At 35.7% G+C, this 15,505-nt stretch overlaps 1 protein-coding gene across 1 annotated transcript in view; it reads left to right on the forward strand.

The window, feature by feature from the left end:
- Positions 1-15,505, forward strand: part of LOC111482083 (MAP3K epsilon protein kinase 1-like) — a 26,971-nt gene that overhangs the window by 5,947 nt on the left and 5,519 nt on the right. The window contains exons 7-21 of the mRNA XM_023127724.1: positions 4,633-4,734; positions 4,976-5,107; positions 6,778-6,849; positions 8,072-8,175; positions 8,977-9,091; positions 9,207-9,581; positions 10,501-10,833; positions 10,925-10,969; positions 11,180-11,359; positions 11,451-11,534; positions 12,105-12,196; positions 12,317-12,400; positions 12,956-13,815; positions 14,231-14,619; positions 14,726-14,860. Of these exons, the coding sequence (XP_022983492.1) occupies positions 4,633-4,734; positions 4,976-5,107; positions 6,778-6,849; positions 8,072-8,175; positions 8,977-9,091; positions 9,207-9,581; positions 10,501-10,833; positions 10,925-10,969; positions 11,180-11,359; positions 11,451-11,534; positions 12,105-12,196; positions 12,317-12,400; positions 12,956-13,815; positions 14,231-14,619; positions 14,726-14,860 (3,102 nt within the window). The remainder of the gene's footprint in view (positions 1-4,632; positions 4,735-4,975; positions 5,108-6,777; positions 6,850-8,071; positions 8,176-8,976; positions 9,092-9,206; positions 9,582-10,500; positions 10,834-10,924; positions 10,970-11,179; positions 11,360-11,450; positions 11,535-12,104; positions 12,197-12,316; positions 12,401-12,955; positions 13,816-14,230; positions 14,620-14,725; positions 14,861-15,505) is intronic.

Raw genomic sequence — 15,505 nt, forward strand, 5'->3', positions numbered from 1 at the left:
TTTTTTTTTTTTTTTTTTCTTTCTTTTTCAGAATGACTGGAATTTTATACAAAAAGGACCTTTGGAAAGTGTTCTGTGAGTTTCAGGAAAGAAATATAATTGCAGGGATGAGTGAAACTTCTGTGTGCCTTATTCCTAAGAAAGAGAAGGCCAATAAGGTAAAGAACTTTTGGTAGGTGATCGGTGAGTTTCAGGAAAGATGTACATTGGGATTTTATACAAAAGGACCTTTTGGAAGGTGTTCTATGAGTTTCAGGAAAAAAATATAATTGATGTAGAGATGAATGAAACTTCTGTGTTCCTTATTCCTAAGAAAGAGAAGGCCAATGAGGTACAAAACTTTAGACCTATTAGTCTAATCACAAGATTATAGAAGATTATCACCAACGTCTTAACTAAGAGATTAAGAGCCCTTGTTCCATTTCCAATGCTCAGGGAGCCTTCATTGTGTTGAGGAAAATTCTAGACAACGTGTTAATTGTAAATGAAGTCATTGAGGACTACAAAGGGAGGAAACAAATGGGTGTGGTCTTTAATATTGATTTTGAGAAAGCATATAAACATGTGCATTTGAAATTTTTGGAGAAGAAAGGTTTTGGTTCAAATGGCAAGCTTGGATGTGGAGCTGTATTAGCCTATTAACTTTTCCATTTATGTGAACAGTAAGTATAAAGGTAAGATCCTTCCTATGAGATGCCTCCAATAATGTTTAGGCAACCCCAAGCAAGCGCCATTGCCCGATTGCTTTGTCACATGCTTATTGGCGCCTTCGTCAATGAGGGCATGTGCTCAATTATGTTGAATGTATTTTACATTTTCATGTTTTTACTATTTGTTATCTTTAAGGTTCTGATATTTTGATTTCATACTGTGTATGCTCTATTTATTGTATTTATTTTGCCTTGCTTCATTCAGGCTTCTTCTTTTGTCACCTCTCGCCTTGAGGTGATCAAGGGGTTTGTCGCCTTAAGGTGTGCTTTGTGTTTTGAAAACACAGGCTGCCGCGAACAAGGGGATGTTTTACCGTCTTTTCTTTTTCTCTTAGTGGTTTTAGTGTTGATGGGAGTGGAGGAAGGAAAGATCTAGGGCTTAAAGGTGGGTAAGGAGATAGTTCATCTCTCTTGTCTTCCGCTTGTGGTTGACAATTCTTTTTTCATTCAAGTTGGGAAAATTCTTTTGTTTTGTTGATCTTAATCGATTTTTCTTGTTTTTAGAAGTAATTTATGGGTTTAAGATTAATAGGGCTAAGATTAATAAAGCCTTTATGGTGGGTTGTGAAGTGTGTTAGTTCCCTTCCTCTTATGATTGCCTCTGGGTGGTAATTCCAGGAGTCGGCATTTTGGGATGCCGTGGTAGAAAATATTTTTTTTTTTAAAAAAAAGGTTGACTACTTGGAAAAAAGTCTTCCTCTTTAAATGGGGAGACTTACTGTTATTCAGTTGATGCTAAGTGGGATTCGAAGTTAAGCCATATCTCACTTCAAACTTTGATTGGGATAATCAAGAAAATTAAGAGTGTGATCAAGAATTTCTCTTGGGAAGGGATGAATGAGGTAGAGGGTCACACTTGGTCTAGTGTGAGTTGGTGTGAAGCGTGTGGAAATTGGAAGTCTAGGACTATGTAATGAGGCCTACCTAGCAAAATGATTGTGACACTTGTCATGTAGTCTACCATGCTGTGGTTTAAAGTGATGGTGAGTAGGTATGACCCTTGTCCTTTTGAGTTGTCCGTTGATGATTTAGGTGGAGAAGCCCTTGTAAAAACCTTTGGAAAGCTATATCATCTCATTTCTTTTTCTTTTCTCTTAATTTCACTTGTTCTATTGGAGAACATTTCTTAAAGGTCGGAAGGAGTCTCTTTGTTCTTTTTATAGTTCTATTGCGTCTCGAACAATAGGCTGCATCATGTTGGCCTCTATGGTGCCTTCCTCAAATATTTCTTCCTCAATCTCTTTAAGTTTTCAAAGACCTTTGACTGATAGAGAGGTAGTAGATGTGGTGGGTTTTCTTTTTCTTTCTCCTGACAAGTTTGCGGTTTTACGAAGTAGGGATATTAAGTTTGTCCCTTGACCTTTCTAGGAGTTCCTCTTGTGATTCCTTCTTTCATATTTTGTCTTCCCTCCCTCCTTGTTATGAAATTCTTGGGATTTATTCTAACAACCTTGTTCAAGAACAAGACCTTTAGATCTAAATTATCCAAAAACCTTATAACGATAAAAAATCAACCCAAAGAAAAGTTTTGGAACAAATTACCTTCATGATCAAGGTCAAGAGTAAAGAAAACTCGTTTTTAATTCGTGATTCGAATCACTCCACAAAATAGCTTGATCAAGACTACTTGAATGACTCTAGCATGCAAATCTAAACACAAGAAATGCGAAGGAACAAATTCATGACATGCAACTTTGTGCTTGATTAAACATAAATTTGGTTGATCTCCTTTGTGACATGTTGCAAAGAATGCAAAAATAGATAAGAAAATGAACTTTTCCTCACATCTTTATCAAAGTACATATTTTTCTCCTTTATGCAACCCAAATCTCATAAAATACAAAGTTTTAGAACATGACGAAAAAAACATTAAAAGAATAACAAAAATAATGTTTTCTTAATGATTGGGCAGAATGTGATGTGATGAAAAAGAATAAGAAAATTTCAGAATGAAAATAAGAAACAAACAACAACAACAGAAACATATATCCGATCTAGAATCTAAAGCGCTAATACCCAAATGTTATGAAATTTTTGGGATTTTATGTATCAATCTAATTGAAGAACAAGACCTTTAGATCTAAATTATCCAAGAACCCCCAAAACAACAAAGAATCAACCCAAGAAAAGTTTTTGGAACGGATTACCTTGATGATCAAGATCAAGAGTAAAGAAAACTCATTTCTAAACTTGTGATTCGAATCACTCTATAAGGTTGCTTGATCAAGACTACTTGAATGACTCTAGCATGCAAATCTAAACACAAGAATAGCAAATGAACAAGCTCATGGTTTAAGAAGCATAATATGCAACTTTCATTTTAATATTCAAAATCATCCTACTAAAGCAACAAACCTTAGAGTAATCTATGGTCAATTGAAAGGTTGTAACTCTCATCTCTATCAATACCATAATGACCACTAACTATTGTAAATTAAAAATAATACTCTAAAATTGAAAATAATCATACCTCCCTATATTCAAACATGTAGGGTACAATCTTGTCATCCTCCATGAAGCATTTGTGGCATGATTGAGACACCTTATTTCGTATCACTCCCTCCCTCATTGACCTTGCTTTTGCCTCTGTCTAGAAGATTAAAATTCCAAAAGTTAAGGTATTTTTGTGGTAGATTTTACATGGGAGAGTTAACATCTTGTTCATGCAAAGGTGTATTCTCGACACGAGGAGGATCTCAGTCTTTTTTTCCTGGATTGTGCTCTTGATTTCTCTCTTTAGGGAGAAGGGCAAAGTTTTGTGACTAAGTAGTCTTTTTACAATTTTTGTGGAACATTTGCAGTGAGGGGAGTTTTAGACAGGTCAAGATATCTTGTGAGGATGTTAGGGAGGTGGCTCAATATAACGTCTCTTTGCGGGTGTTCATTACTAGGCTCTTTTGTAATTATGAGCTTAGTTTTGTTCTTTTGGATTAGAGTCTGACTATGTAGTTAGCAACAAACCCCTTTTATTCAGACTTGGTTTTTTGTATGCCGTGTATATTCTTTCATTTTTCTTGATGAAAATGTGGTTTCTTAGCCCAAAAAAATAAATAAATAAATAAAATAAAATAAAAAATGAGGATATTGGGATGTGACGTGGGAAGGAAACATTGAATTGAACCTTGTAGATTAACTAAATCATTATCAAAGTCTATGTTCTTCTTTTCCTACGTCTTAGTTGGACTTTGATGAAGAAACACCTATTCATATGTATTTGAAAAGTGACAAAGCTATACCTCCCTCACTAAAATTTGTTGACATTATTGTTGAACTCAAAAAAAAAAATCGTAAACTCATTTAAAGGAATCTAGAACTCCATTCCTTGGATTTTGAAGAACTCAAAACTAACTTGTATTTGTTAACTACTAAATTCAGCACTTCCCCACGTATCAATTAGATTTCACAATGTTTATGTTGGTGTGACTTATTGTTAGAGCAAAGTTCAAGTCTATCTGCCGCCAAAGTCCATGGGTGACGAGGTCAGAGTATTCATGTATCCCAGCAACATTTGGGCCATGGAGAAACTGGATGAAACAAGTGATTGTTGCATAAAGGGGTTTACATTTTTATTATATTTTGTGAGATAAAATAGAACCATGACCATTTTCTGTTACTAAACTGAGTCATTTTTGCTGTGTAGGAAATGTTTCACTTCCAATTAGTTGAACAGAATTTAAAAACCATTTTTCTTGAGCATTTTCATGTGTTAAGCGATGTGGTTGCACTCTTATCAAGTGGTTTTCTGTTATACAAACCCTCTACGTAGTTGTGTTTTCATTTATTATGAAGTTCGTCGTTATTATGAAGTTAGATTACAGTTCTTATTGTAAAAAAATGTTGTGTTCCTTGTCCCATGCTTGGATCCATGATGCTTTCCTCTTTTATGGTGTATAAAATTTGAAAGGTGATTGCCTATATACAGGGTCTCGTGAAACTTGCTGATTTTGGTGTTGCGACAAAATTAACAGAGGCTGATGTTAATACTCATTCAGTTGTTGGAACACCTTACTGGATGGCTCCTGAGGTATGAATTAATTTCTACATGTTGAGATTTCGCTTTCATTTTTGTGTATAAAGTTTTTTAGGTTTCTTACACTGACTGAAAATTTTGAAGTTTCATTTGAATGGCCAACAGAGTAGTGACGGGTTCCTAAATGCCTTGAAACTTTACCTTAGTGAACTAAGCTTGAGATAGTTCGTTCTAACTTTTTCTTTGGTTCTAAAAAGTTTTACTTGACAACCTTTTGATGTTACTTTCGTTACAGGTTATTGAAATGTCAGGAGTTTGTGCTGCTTCTGACATATGGAGTGTTGGATGTACTGTGATCGAACTACTTACATGTGTACCTCCATATTATGATCTACAACCTATGCCAGCTCTGTTTCGCATCGTACAGGTATAATGAATTCTATTTTTGCCACTTTTGGATTATTGATGTTGTGTACTGTCTTTTCTTAGAGTAAATTTTTTTCATTTCATACCATGGTAGTTGTTTCTTTTAATTGCTTGCCATAACTCCATTATTATGTTTCTCAATCACATGTATGTGTGTGCTTCATGGGCTCAAGTTATCATACCATCTTAGTTGGGCTTGGGCTTGTCTCTAAATATATCCAAAACTTCAGTGATTGGGACTAACATAAGCTTGCATGAGATGGATATGGTGGTTAACTACCTGGGGTGTAGGATAAAAATTATGCTTTTTTTGTTCCTCGGTTTTCCCCTTTGGGTAATCATTGGATGTTGTTTTCTGGGAGCCGATGGTGGATAAACTTAGAGCCAAACTAGATAAATGTAAGAGTTTGCAAATCTCAATATGCAGAAGGTTGACATTGGCTCAGTTGGTTTTAAACAGTTTGCTCATTTACAATCTTTCTCTTCTTTATGCCTCGTCAAAGTCAACTTTTTGGAGAATTTGATTGCGGACTTGAGGAATGGTGGTAGGTGTGGACCAGGTTCTCATCTGGTTACTTGGAAATGGGCCTCTTTACCACCCTCCATTTATGGTGGCCTCTTGGTTGTATCCTTCAAATAGAGGAATGTTGCACCTTTTGATGAAAAGGGTTATGGAGATTCATTCAGAACTAAAATCTTCTTTAGAGAAGAGTTACCGTGGCCATTTTCTACTTTGAAATTCTAGAAAAGAAAGGGGACGTTACCTTTACCAATGTTGAGCCAGTCTTCTGATACTGGAGCCTTTGGGGAAATTTGTGATACACCCTGATGGTTGCACCTAGGATGAAATGGTTATGAAGATTCATTCAGAACTGAAATGCTCTTTGGAGAAGAGTTACCAGACCATTTATTGGGTGAAATCATCAAAGGGAACACTTTCCCTTTTTATGAATTTTGCTTTCCAAATTTCGTGGTTAGCACCCAAGGGATGTTTGACCTCTGATTTCCATTGAAAGGATGAAAGAATCACGTTAATCTCCCCACTTCTATTAAGGCTCCACTATCTTAGATCCCTCCTATTGTCGGGAACAAGGGAGTCAATTTCCAATTGCAATCTAGTCCATTCATGAATTTTGTTATCTGTCAAATTCCTTCTAGGAAGTTTATCGGGACCATGGGAGTTCATTTCAAGATTCCTCTCTCTGTTTCTTATTGGCTCAAGATGGATTCTCATATTTCTATGACGAAGTACAAGATACAAAGCTCAAATATGTCGTGTAAATTGAGCCCCTTCTTGTAATTATAGTTTATCCTCTCATTGCTCAGTGGAATAGCTTTCTGTAATCGTATTGATAGAAATTTACCTTTGTAATTATAGTTCTTGTAAGATTCCTTGGGATGTTGCTTTTTTGTCAGATTTTTTTTTTTTTTTTCATTATTATGATTGTCTTTTTTGCTGTTTACTTGTTTGTATCTTTCCAGTTATCAATGAAAATTTTGTTTCATGTTTAAAAAATAAACAACACCAAACTCTAGGTGGGCAATTGCTTGTAAGTGAGAAGCCAATGTTTTTATTTTGTTCATGATGTAAACATTTATTGATTATTTGGACATTGACCTTGCTGATAAATCTTTTCCTTTTGTTGTCACTGTATTATTCACAATCTTCAGGACAAGCATCCTCCAATTCCGGATAGCTTATCACCAGATATCACAGATTTCTTACGCCAGTGCTTTAAGAAGGTTTGCCAGGATTTCTATAATTGAAGAAATTAAATTACATGTTTGATCATCTGCTTTAAGGGGTTGGTTTATTATTTTTTCTCTCTCCAGAAAAAAAAATAAGGGCTTTTCTTTTCTTTTGTACAACCTTTAAAGTTTTATCTGTGGCTTTAGGAAATTCTACAAGGTGTGTGAAAAGGCCAAAAATATGATATTGCACGGGTCTTTTAAACTCCATGTCTGTTAGCTATGACAAGCAGTGTTTGCAATGCACTTCAGGCATGTGATAACCATACAGAGTGTCCTCTACTGTCAAGAAACAAAGCTAAAAGAACGTATTTAAGACCTTAGGTGATTAAAATCGAAAGTCAACATCACTGTTATAAATTCCATCCTTGTAATTGACAAAAGATATCACATGCATTCGGATACATACCTTTTACTTTTATCTTTCTTAATGAAACGATTGTTGTTTATGGGAAAGGAAATAAAATAAATTAATAAAGGAGTTGAAGGTACATCTCAACTGGATCTGCCACAAGCTGGTAGCATCCCACCTGTCAAATTTTCTCATCTAACGAGATTTGTCCCTAGAAGAAGATTACTTCCCTTGGAATAAAGTTAACTCCAATATCATGGCGTGGGTGATAATTCTGGTCCTGCTGACATAGAATACTTGTGCAGGTCGCATATAAATTCATATTTTTCTGTGTAGTGATAACTTCTTAAGACCAGTTGAATGCATATCTCTATGAACTATAGGCTTGTCTGGATTGTAAAAGAAGTTTGGCCTCTCTGCATCCGGCTTGAAAACTTCCAGGTGAGATGATTCTGAGGGGATCAGGATACTCGAACGCGCTAAACCAGTACTAGTAAATTTGTAGAATGTATCAGTGCAGGTAGTGGTTCAGAGGAAAACATGAATAAGCTTCCTTTGAGGACAACAAAACTGGATTTTCTTTTTTAAAAAAAGAAAAGTCTATACAAAAAGCATTCTTGTTAAATGATTTACCAATTATACCAGGCTATGTAATCGTGGATTTTTTATAAAGTAATCTCTAAAGTATTTTGTTTTGTTATGGATGGTCTGTGTCTACTGTGTGATTTTATCTACTTTATAACTTCAAGTTTAAGGCTTTGGTATTCTTCTTGTTGGTTGTATCTTCTTTGAAATGGAAGGAAATACATCTCTTTGTTAGTCTATTTTGTAGTGGATGAGCAGTTTGATGTCCTCTTTGTGCAGGATGCCAGGCAAAGGCCCGATGCAAAAACTTTGCTTTCTCATCCATGGATTCAGAACTGTCGACGGGCCTTGCATTCTTCTCTTCGTCATAGTGGCACATTAAGGTAGTCACTGACTTTTTTAAATATATAATTAAAATTCTATGGAAATGAAAGACGGCTTACTATTATTATCAACTTTTTGGGTATGTTCTGTCAGGAACATGTTTGGACTCCAATAGTTTGAAATAAAAAGGAGTATTTAGAAATTTAGACTCCATTTGATAGACATTTTGTTTTGGTTTTCTGTTTTTGAAAATTAAATTTGCTTAAAAAATAAAGTCAAATTTTGTTGGCTAAAAAAAGTAATTTTTTAAAACTTAATTTTGTTGTTTCAATTTGACTCAAAATTCAAATGTTTAGTAAGGTGAAAAGCTTACCAGAAAAATGGCAAGAAAATAAGTATAATTTTCAAAAACAGAAAATAAAAAACAATATGGTCATCAGACAGGGCCTTAGATGCTAGTTTTTCATCTCCGTTTTTCTGCCCTGTCAATGCTGTTCATTGGATCATGCCTGGTACCTTTAAAAAAAATGTGTTGGGGGGTAGAACTTTGGGCAGTGTGGATATTTAGGTTAGGTCATAGGTCACTGCCCTGAGAGAGCCAGGTATGACCACTTCCCTTATCAAGATTTTTGTAATTTGGGACAATATCTGGGCATAACAGTTTAACACTAGAATTAATTTTCAGAGATAAAAGATTTTGTATGAAATTTATGCAGAAGAAGATCCATGCCATTTCACACTGGGATACTTAAAACTTCCATAAATAATAAAATTTATCTAAAACGAAGTACTTTGTCTATGGACATTGTAGAAAGAATTGAGTATGACCCTAATCGTTTAAACCCTTTTCCTTGTGGCAGAAACACTCAACTAGATGGATCAATTGAAGCAGAAATTTCTAATGGAGACGATCAAACCTCTTGTGAAGGCCCTTCAGCAGAAAAAAATGAAGTGACTGATTCTGATTTTAAAGCCGTGAGGATTGTATAATATAGAGTTACTTTGTTTATGAATTCAACAACTGTCTCTTCTTCAAAGTTGCTTTTGAATTTTTGCATCTCTATGGTAAGTTGGGTAGTCATTATTCCAGGATTCCAGGAAGGAGTTGTCATCAGATGTTGTCACTGATATGAGCAAGTCCCAAAAAAATTTTGCTTCAGGGCCTAATTCTGTTGAGGAAGCAGAAAGTCTGGAAGATGACACCCTATTGGATCAAGTTCCTACCTTATCCATTCATGAAAATTCATCTCTTCTAACTGGTTCTGGCAGAATTGCTACCTCTGAGCCAATTGAGTTTCATGAATCTCATGGTAGAGCCCGTGATGAAGTGATAATGAATGGTGATGTGCCATCAACAGAACTAAGGGAAGACGCTGCTAGACAACATGGAGAGAAAGAAATTTCAACATCTGGAAATAGTTCATTTGGTTTTGAACCTGAAAGTCAGGACAATAGTTTTCAAAAGGTACAGTGTTGATTCCTTAGGTTTGTTACTTATAAAAAGATGAGTTGACATCAGTGTTAGTTAAATTTTTCTTCATGATCTTTTGCTTAAGTTACTTTTGCTAGATTTATTATGAGAGACCTACTTCCTCTCTGAAAAATTTTCAGCCTCTTGCTATTAATGTTCTTTTGTTTCTAGCCATCTAGCAAACTCTAGCTGTCTCAGATAATTTATACAATTTGTTTGACTTAGTTTTTTTTTTTTTTTATTTAGCTTTTTTCCCACCTTTACATTTTTCCATTCTTGAATTCTCAAGGTTGGTATTCAGTTTGCTGAATCTATTCTACCGTATTATTGACCATGTACCCCGTCCTCTCCATAGTCCTATTTGTGCATCAAATTCAGTATGAGTTATAATGTAGTAAATATTTTTTAATTATAATACTACTAAGAAAATATATTGACATTTGTATTCTTTTGGCTTTTAAAGGCCAAAGGTTCCTTGGAATTGTCCAGTTCGAGCTCTTCTTATTATAGTGTATAACATATTACTTCTTAATGGTGCTCTAACTACTGGAATTATTTTTGTAAAACTATTGCCTCTTCATGATAATTAACAATATCAAGACTCTCCTTTGATAATTTTGTGGGCGACCCTTAGGCTATTTTCCCTTCTTTTCTAATGCATCTCACTTTTGTTTCTTATAAAAAAAATTAGGAAATATATCAGATATTTGATTCCAATGTTTTTTTTAATCATATGTTTCTTTAGAATTGAATTTGTGTGGTTAATTTGAATTTTTGTTGATTCCATGTTAGGATCAATCATTCATGAATTTAAAGACCTGAAATTATCTTTAAGCACCCCCCCACCACACACACACATGCGCACGCACAAAAAAGAAGGAACTTATAAATTGGTGCATGGTTACTTTTGAAGGTGTCAAAGATGTCAATTGCTTTGGGAGGAAATGAGCTGAGTAAATTTAGTGACACTCCGGGAGATGCTTCCTTAGATGATTTATTTCAACCTTTAGATAAGCTCTCTGGGGATCAAGCGGCTGAAGCATCAACATCTCTATCTACCCTACAATCAAACATGGGTTATCTGCCAGTAAATGATGTTGGAAAAAATGACCTGGCCACAAAATTGAGGGCTACAATTGCTCAAAAGCAAATGGAAAATGAAATGGGACAGGCAAGCAGTGGGGGTGACCTGCTTCGACTAGTGATGGGTGTTTTAAAGGATGATGATATTGATATTGATGGTTTGGTATGTATATTACAGTATACTACTAGGGTTAGTGTTAGAATATTCTTTAAATTGCCTCCACCATTGATACTTATGTAATTCTTATAATCAGGTTTTTGATGAGAAGTTATCCGGAGAAAACCTTTTTCCCTTGCAGGTACTCAGTTCTTTCGACTCTAGGAAGTCCATACATTCTGGTTCTTTATGAATGTCATATAAGAATTGACTTTTCAGTTATTTTTTTTTTCTTGTTTGTACAATTATGTATACTCCTAATGAGAAGTGTATAGTTTCTTTTACTTACACATGAATAGGGATTACAGTTTTCCATTTCTTATCCTTTTTTTTTTTTTTTCCCTGTTGGTAGGCTGTTGAATTTGGCAGATTAGCTGGGTCATTGAGACCTGATGAACCCGAAGATGTAATTGTATCTGCCTGTCAAAAACTGATTGCTATCTTTCATCAAAGGCCTGAGCAGAAAATTGTTTATATTACGCAACATGGTCTACTCCCATTAACAGAGCTGCTTGAAGTTCCTAAAACTCGTGTATGGTTTTTATATTTTCCTCATTTTTTTACATGATTTTTTGTTTGCTTTATCCCACTTTATAGAACTTTCCTTTTTTCCTATATTGCAGATTATATGTTCAGTGCTCCAGCTTATAAATCAGATTGTTAAGGATAACGTTGACTTCCAGGAGAATGCATGTCTTGTTGGTCTAGTAAGTAACTATCAAATAATATTTCCATCTAGCTTGTTCATCAAATAATGTTTAAGCACTGCCATTGGTACAACATCGCTAAACCAATTTATTCAGTTGGTTTAAATTTCTTTTGACATTTATGTTCATTTATGCAACTTTACGCAATACCATTTTGAACTTGAATACTTATTATTGCTTGAGTACTGGAGTAAGGCATTTCAATCTGTGTGCTTGAATATTCAGTGAACAATGAAGCTTCTATTCTTGGATCAGGAATATATGGCTGGTTATCTGATGGTGGTTGTTAGTTTCATTTATTGTACTCGCTATTTCTATCATATGTGTGATAGGGTTTCCTTGTAATTAGCTGAGTGCTACATCCAATTTTTTTATCAGAAAAAATTGTGAATAAAAAAATAAAATTTCCAATTTCTTTGTAAGATATATCACATTATATATTCTATTATAATCTAATGTATCTTTTAGCCTCTCGAGTCGTTCATGATTATACTTTTCCCCTTCTGATTTATCTTTTGAAGAACTAGTGAATGAACTTCAATATTGGTCATTTACGTGTATAAACATCAGATTCCTCTGGTTATGGGCTTTGCGGTTCCTGATCGTCCCCGAGAGGTTCGTATGGAAGCAGCTTATTTCTTTCAGCAGCTTTGTCAATCAAGGTTTGAAGTTTTAATTTGTTGTATTATTATGACCGCAAAAGGATTTGGTTTTTTTTTTTTTTTTTTTAGTGCTCCTCTTACCAATGATTTGTTTGGAAAAAAAAAAAAAAAAAAATTCAGCTCTTTGACATTGCAAATGTTCGTTGCTTGCCGTGGAATACCTGTATTAGTAAGCTTTCTAGAGGCTGACTATGCAAAGTACAGGTACGTAAATATCATTTTGCAACAGTTGAGCATTTATAATAATCGAAGGCATAGGGTTTAACCAATTAGTGCTTGCAGTACTGGGGATTGTGTTTTTGAGAACTTTATACAATCAATAAAAAATGGAGCAGAATTTTACGTAGTATATGCATAATATTGTTGAACCTTGTTTCTTTTGATATGAAGTAAGTACTTCCATGAGATGAAGATCAAACCTAGAATGAAGAAGTCGAACTATAACATGAAATAAAAATTCTTATCTGGAGCTGACGTTTATCCATTTTAAAGTCTTAATAATCAAGTGTTTCAGTGAGTTCCTGAGTTAAAATTGAAGCAACTGTGATCTGTCACGCATATCTGCGTTTTTCACCATTGATCCAGATTCTCCCAGTTTTGATGTTTATTGTTTAATCAATTGCTCGTTTAGTATTTAGCTTTTTTGGTCATTTGTAAATTAAATTCATTGCCATTTGATGTGTGTGCGGATCCTTTATTTGGCATTAAATTTTATAACTTTTCTTTTCTTACACATACTTATAAATATTGTATTTCTAGGGACATGGTTCACCTAGCTATTGATGGGATGTGGCAGATCTTTAAACTGCAGCGTTCCACTCTTAGAAATGGTTTCTGTCGTATAGCTGCAAAAAGTGGAATCCTGCTTAGGCTCATTAACACCCTCTACAGCTTGAACGAGGCAACTCGCTTAGCTTCCATAACAGTCGGGGCAGGATATCCAGTTGATGGTTTACCTCAACGACCACGATCAGGTCAACTAGACCCTAGCCACCCTATATTCAGTCAGTACGAGGCCTCATTTCCTGTGCCTGATCAGCCTGATCTTTTGAAGGTCAGGCATGGAATGGTTGATCATCACCTGTCTACTGGAACACCAGAACCTTCTAGGGCTTCAACTTCACATTCTCAAAGATCAGATGCCAATCAATCTGATCACCGACAGTTTTTCACAGATGCTGATAGGCCTCAATCTAGCAATACCACAAATGAAGCCTTGGGATCTAAACCGTCAGAGCTAGCATCTTTGGATAAAGTTGTAAATTTAGCAACCAAGGAACCTTATGTCTCTGCTTCTAAAGAACATGAAAATGTAGATAGATGGAGACCTGAGAGGATGGCCAACTCTAACAGGACTTCCACAGATAGGCCTCCAAAATTAGTGGAACCTGTAGCTAATGGATTTCCTACAGCATTGGCAGCTACCCAGCAAGAGCAAGTTCGGCCCCTTCTAAGTCTGTTGGACAAAGAACCCCCGTCTCGACATTTTTCTGGTCAGCTCGAGTACATGCGCCACCTTTCTGGATTGGAAAGGCATGAAACTATAATGCCACTATTGCATGCATCAAATGAAAAGAAGATGAATGGGGAGCCTGATTTCTTAATGGCAGAATTCGCTGGTGAATATCTCTGTTTATGTCCCTGTTTCTTTCTTCCTTTTAACAAGACAGATCAATTATGTGTGTAATGGAGTTATATTATCAAGTTGCCTAATTATTGAATTTTCTCATAGAAATAGTGATTAAACTTAGGTGCACTACAAATATTTGGGGGACAAGCCCTATTTGGGCATCTTAACAATTTTCAGAGAGCTTTTCTTGCATGTCCTTTATAAGTTAAACGGTCATAAGGAACAAAACATTTATGGGGCTAGTGATTAATAAATATTTTGAAAGCTTCCTAGACGTAACTCACAGGTATTAAAATTTCACTTTGATCAATTTTGGCGCTGCACATATTCCATTCTCATGAGAATATTTTGAGTAGCTGGAGAGTATCTTTCAAAGGACCTTATTGTGATTCTTTTCATCCCAGATGTTTCTCAACGTGGAAAAGACAATGGAAACCTTGACCCCACTTCTAAGGTTTCTCTTAAAGCGGTGGCCAAGAAGGTAGGACCCCAGGTTTCCAATGAAGGGGCTGCATCCACATCTGGAATTGCTTCACAGACAGCATCTGGGGTACTTTCAGGTTCAGGTGTATTAAATGCTAGACCAGGGAGTGCAACATCTTCTGGACTTCTTTCGCACATGGTTTCAACTTTGAATGCTGATGTAGCAAGGGAATACCTGGCGAAGGTAGCTGATCTTTTGCTTGAGTTTGCTCAGGCAGATACAACTGTTAAGTCATATATGTGTAGCCAAAGCTTGCTTAATCGCCTTTTCCAAATGTTCAATAGGGTAGAGCCCCCAATTCTCTTGAAGGTACGTGAGATTGAATCTTTTCATTCATACATTCATTGGTCTGGTTATTTTTAAGTTGGTTTCTACTTTCCGCTAATGTTGCTTCCATTTGTTTCTCATTTTGTAGATATTGAAGTGTATAAATCATCTATCAACAGATCCAAACTGCTTAGAAAATCTTCAGCGAGCAGATGCAATTAAATATTTGATTCCAAACCTCGAACTCAAAGAAGGGTCTCTGGTGTCGCAAATACATACCGAGGTGTGCTTATTTTTCCTCATTGCTTTTTTTTAATAAGAAAAAATCTCAAAGAATGAACTGTGTGACTTTGAAAATATATAAGCTCAGTTCTCTCTCCTTGTAAGAGCCGGAGATGGAGATACTCTTATGGGGAGGGTTACAATATGTTTTATTTCTAGAGATTTGGGTTAAAAGGTGGTGACTGAAGGAGTTAGGGAAGATTTCTAAGGATACAACTGCAGTTATGGATTATAGGTTTTGAGGAGTTCACTACTAAGTGGCTGAGAGAAGGAACTCTGTTAGAAAAAGACAACTTTCGAAGGCTTTGGTTTGGTTTCAAGTGATCTCAAACTCTAGGGGACCTGTGGGGACGTTGCACTAAAGTTGACCAAAGACAAAAAGATCTTCTCACAAGTCGGGGAAATCCCCCCACACTTGACACTACTAACCTCTTCTTTTGAAAAAGTGGTTAAAGTGGGGAATGGAGAGGTTGATGTTCAGGGGGAGAAATAAAGGGAGTTTTAGACTTCTCATTTGACTTCTGTGAGAAGAATTGAAATGATGGAGAAAGCGGCCGACCCTTGGGAAAAGATGGAATATGGATGAGGAGATGAGGCAGAGATTTTTTTGTGTGTGGTGGGTGGGTGGGTGGGGGGGGGGGGGGGG

The sequence above is a fragment of the Cucurbita maxima genome, unplaced genomic scaffold (assembly GCF_002738345.1).
Source record: "Cucurbita maxima cultivar Rimu unplaced genomic scaffold, Cmax_1.0 Cma_Scf00007, whole genome shotgun sequence".
Taxonomy (NCBI): domain Eukaryota; kingdom Viridiplantae; phylum Streptophyta; class Magnoliopsida; order Cucurbitales; family Cucurbitaceae; genus Cucurbita; species Cucurbita maxima.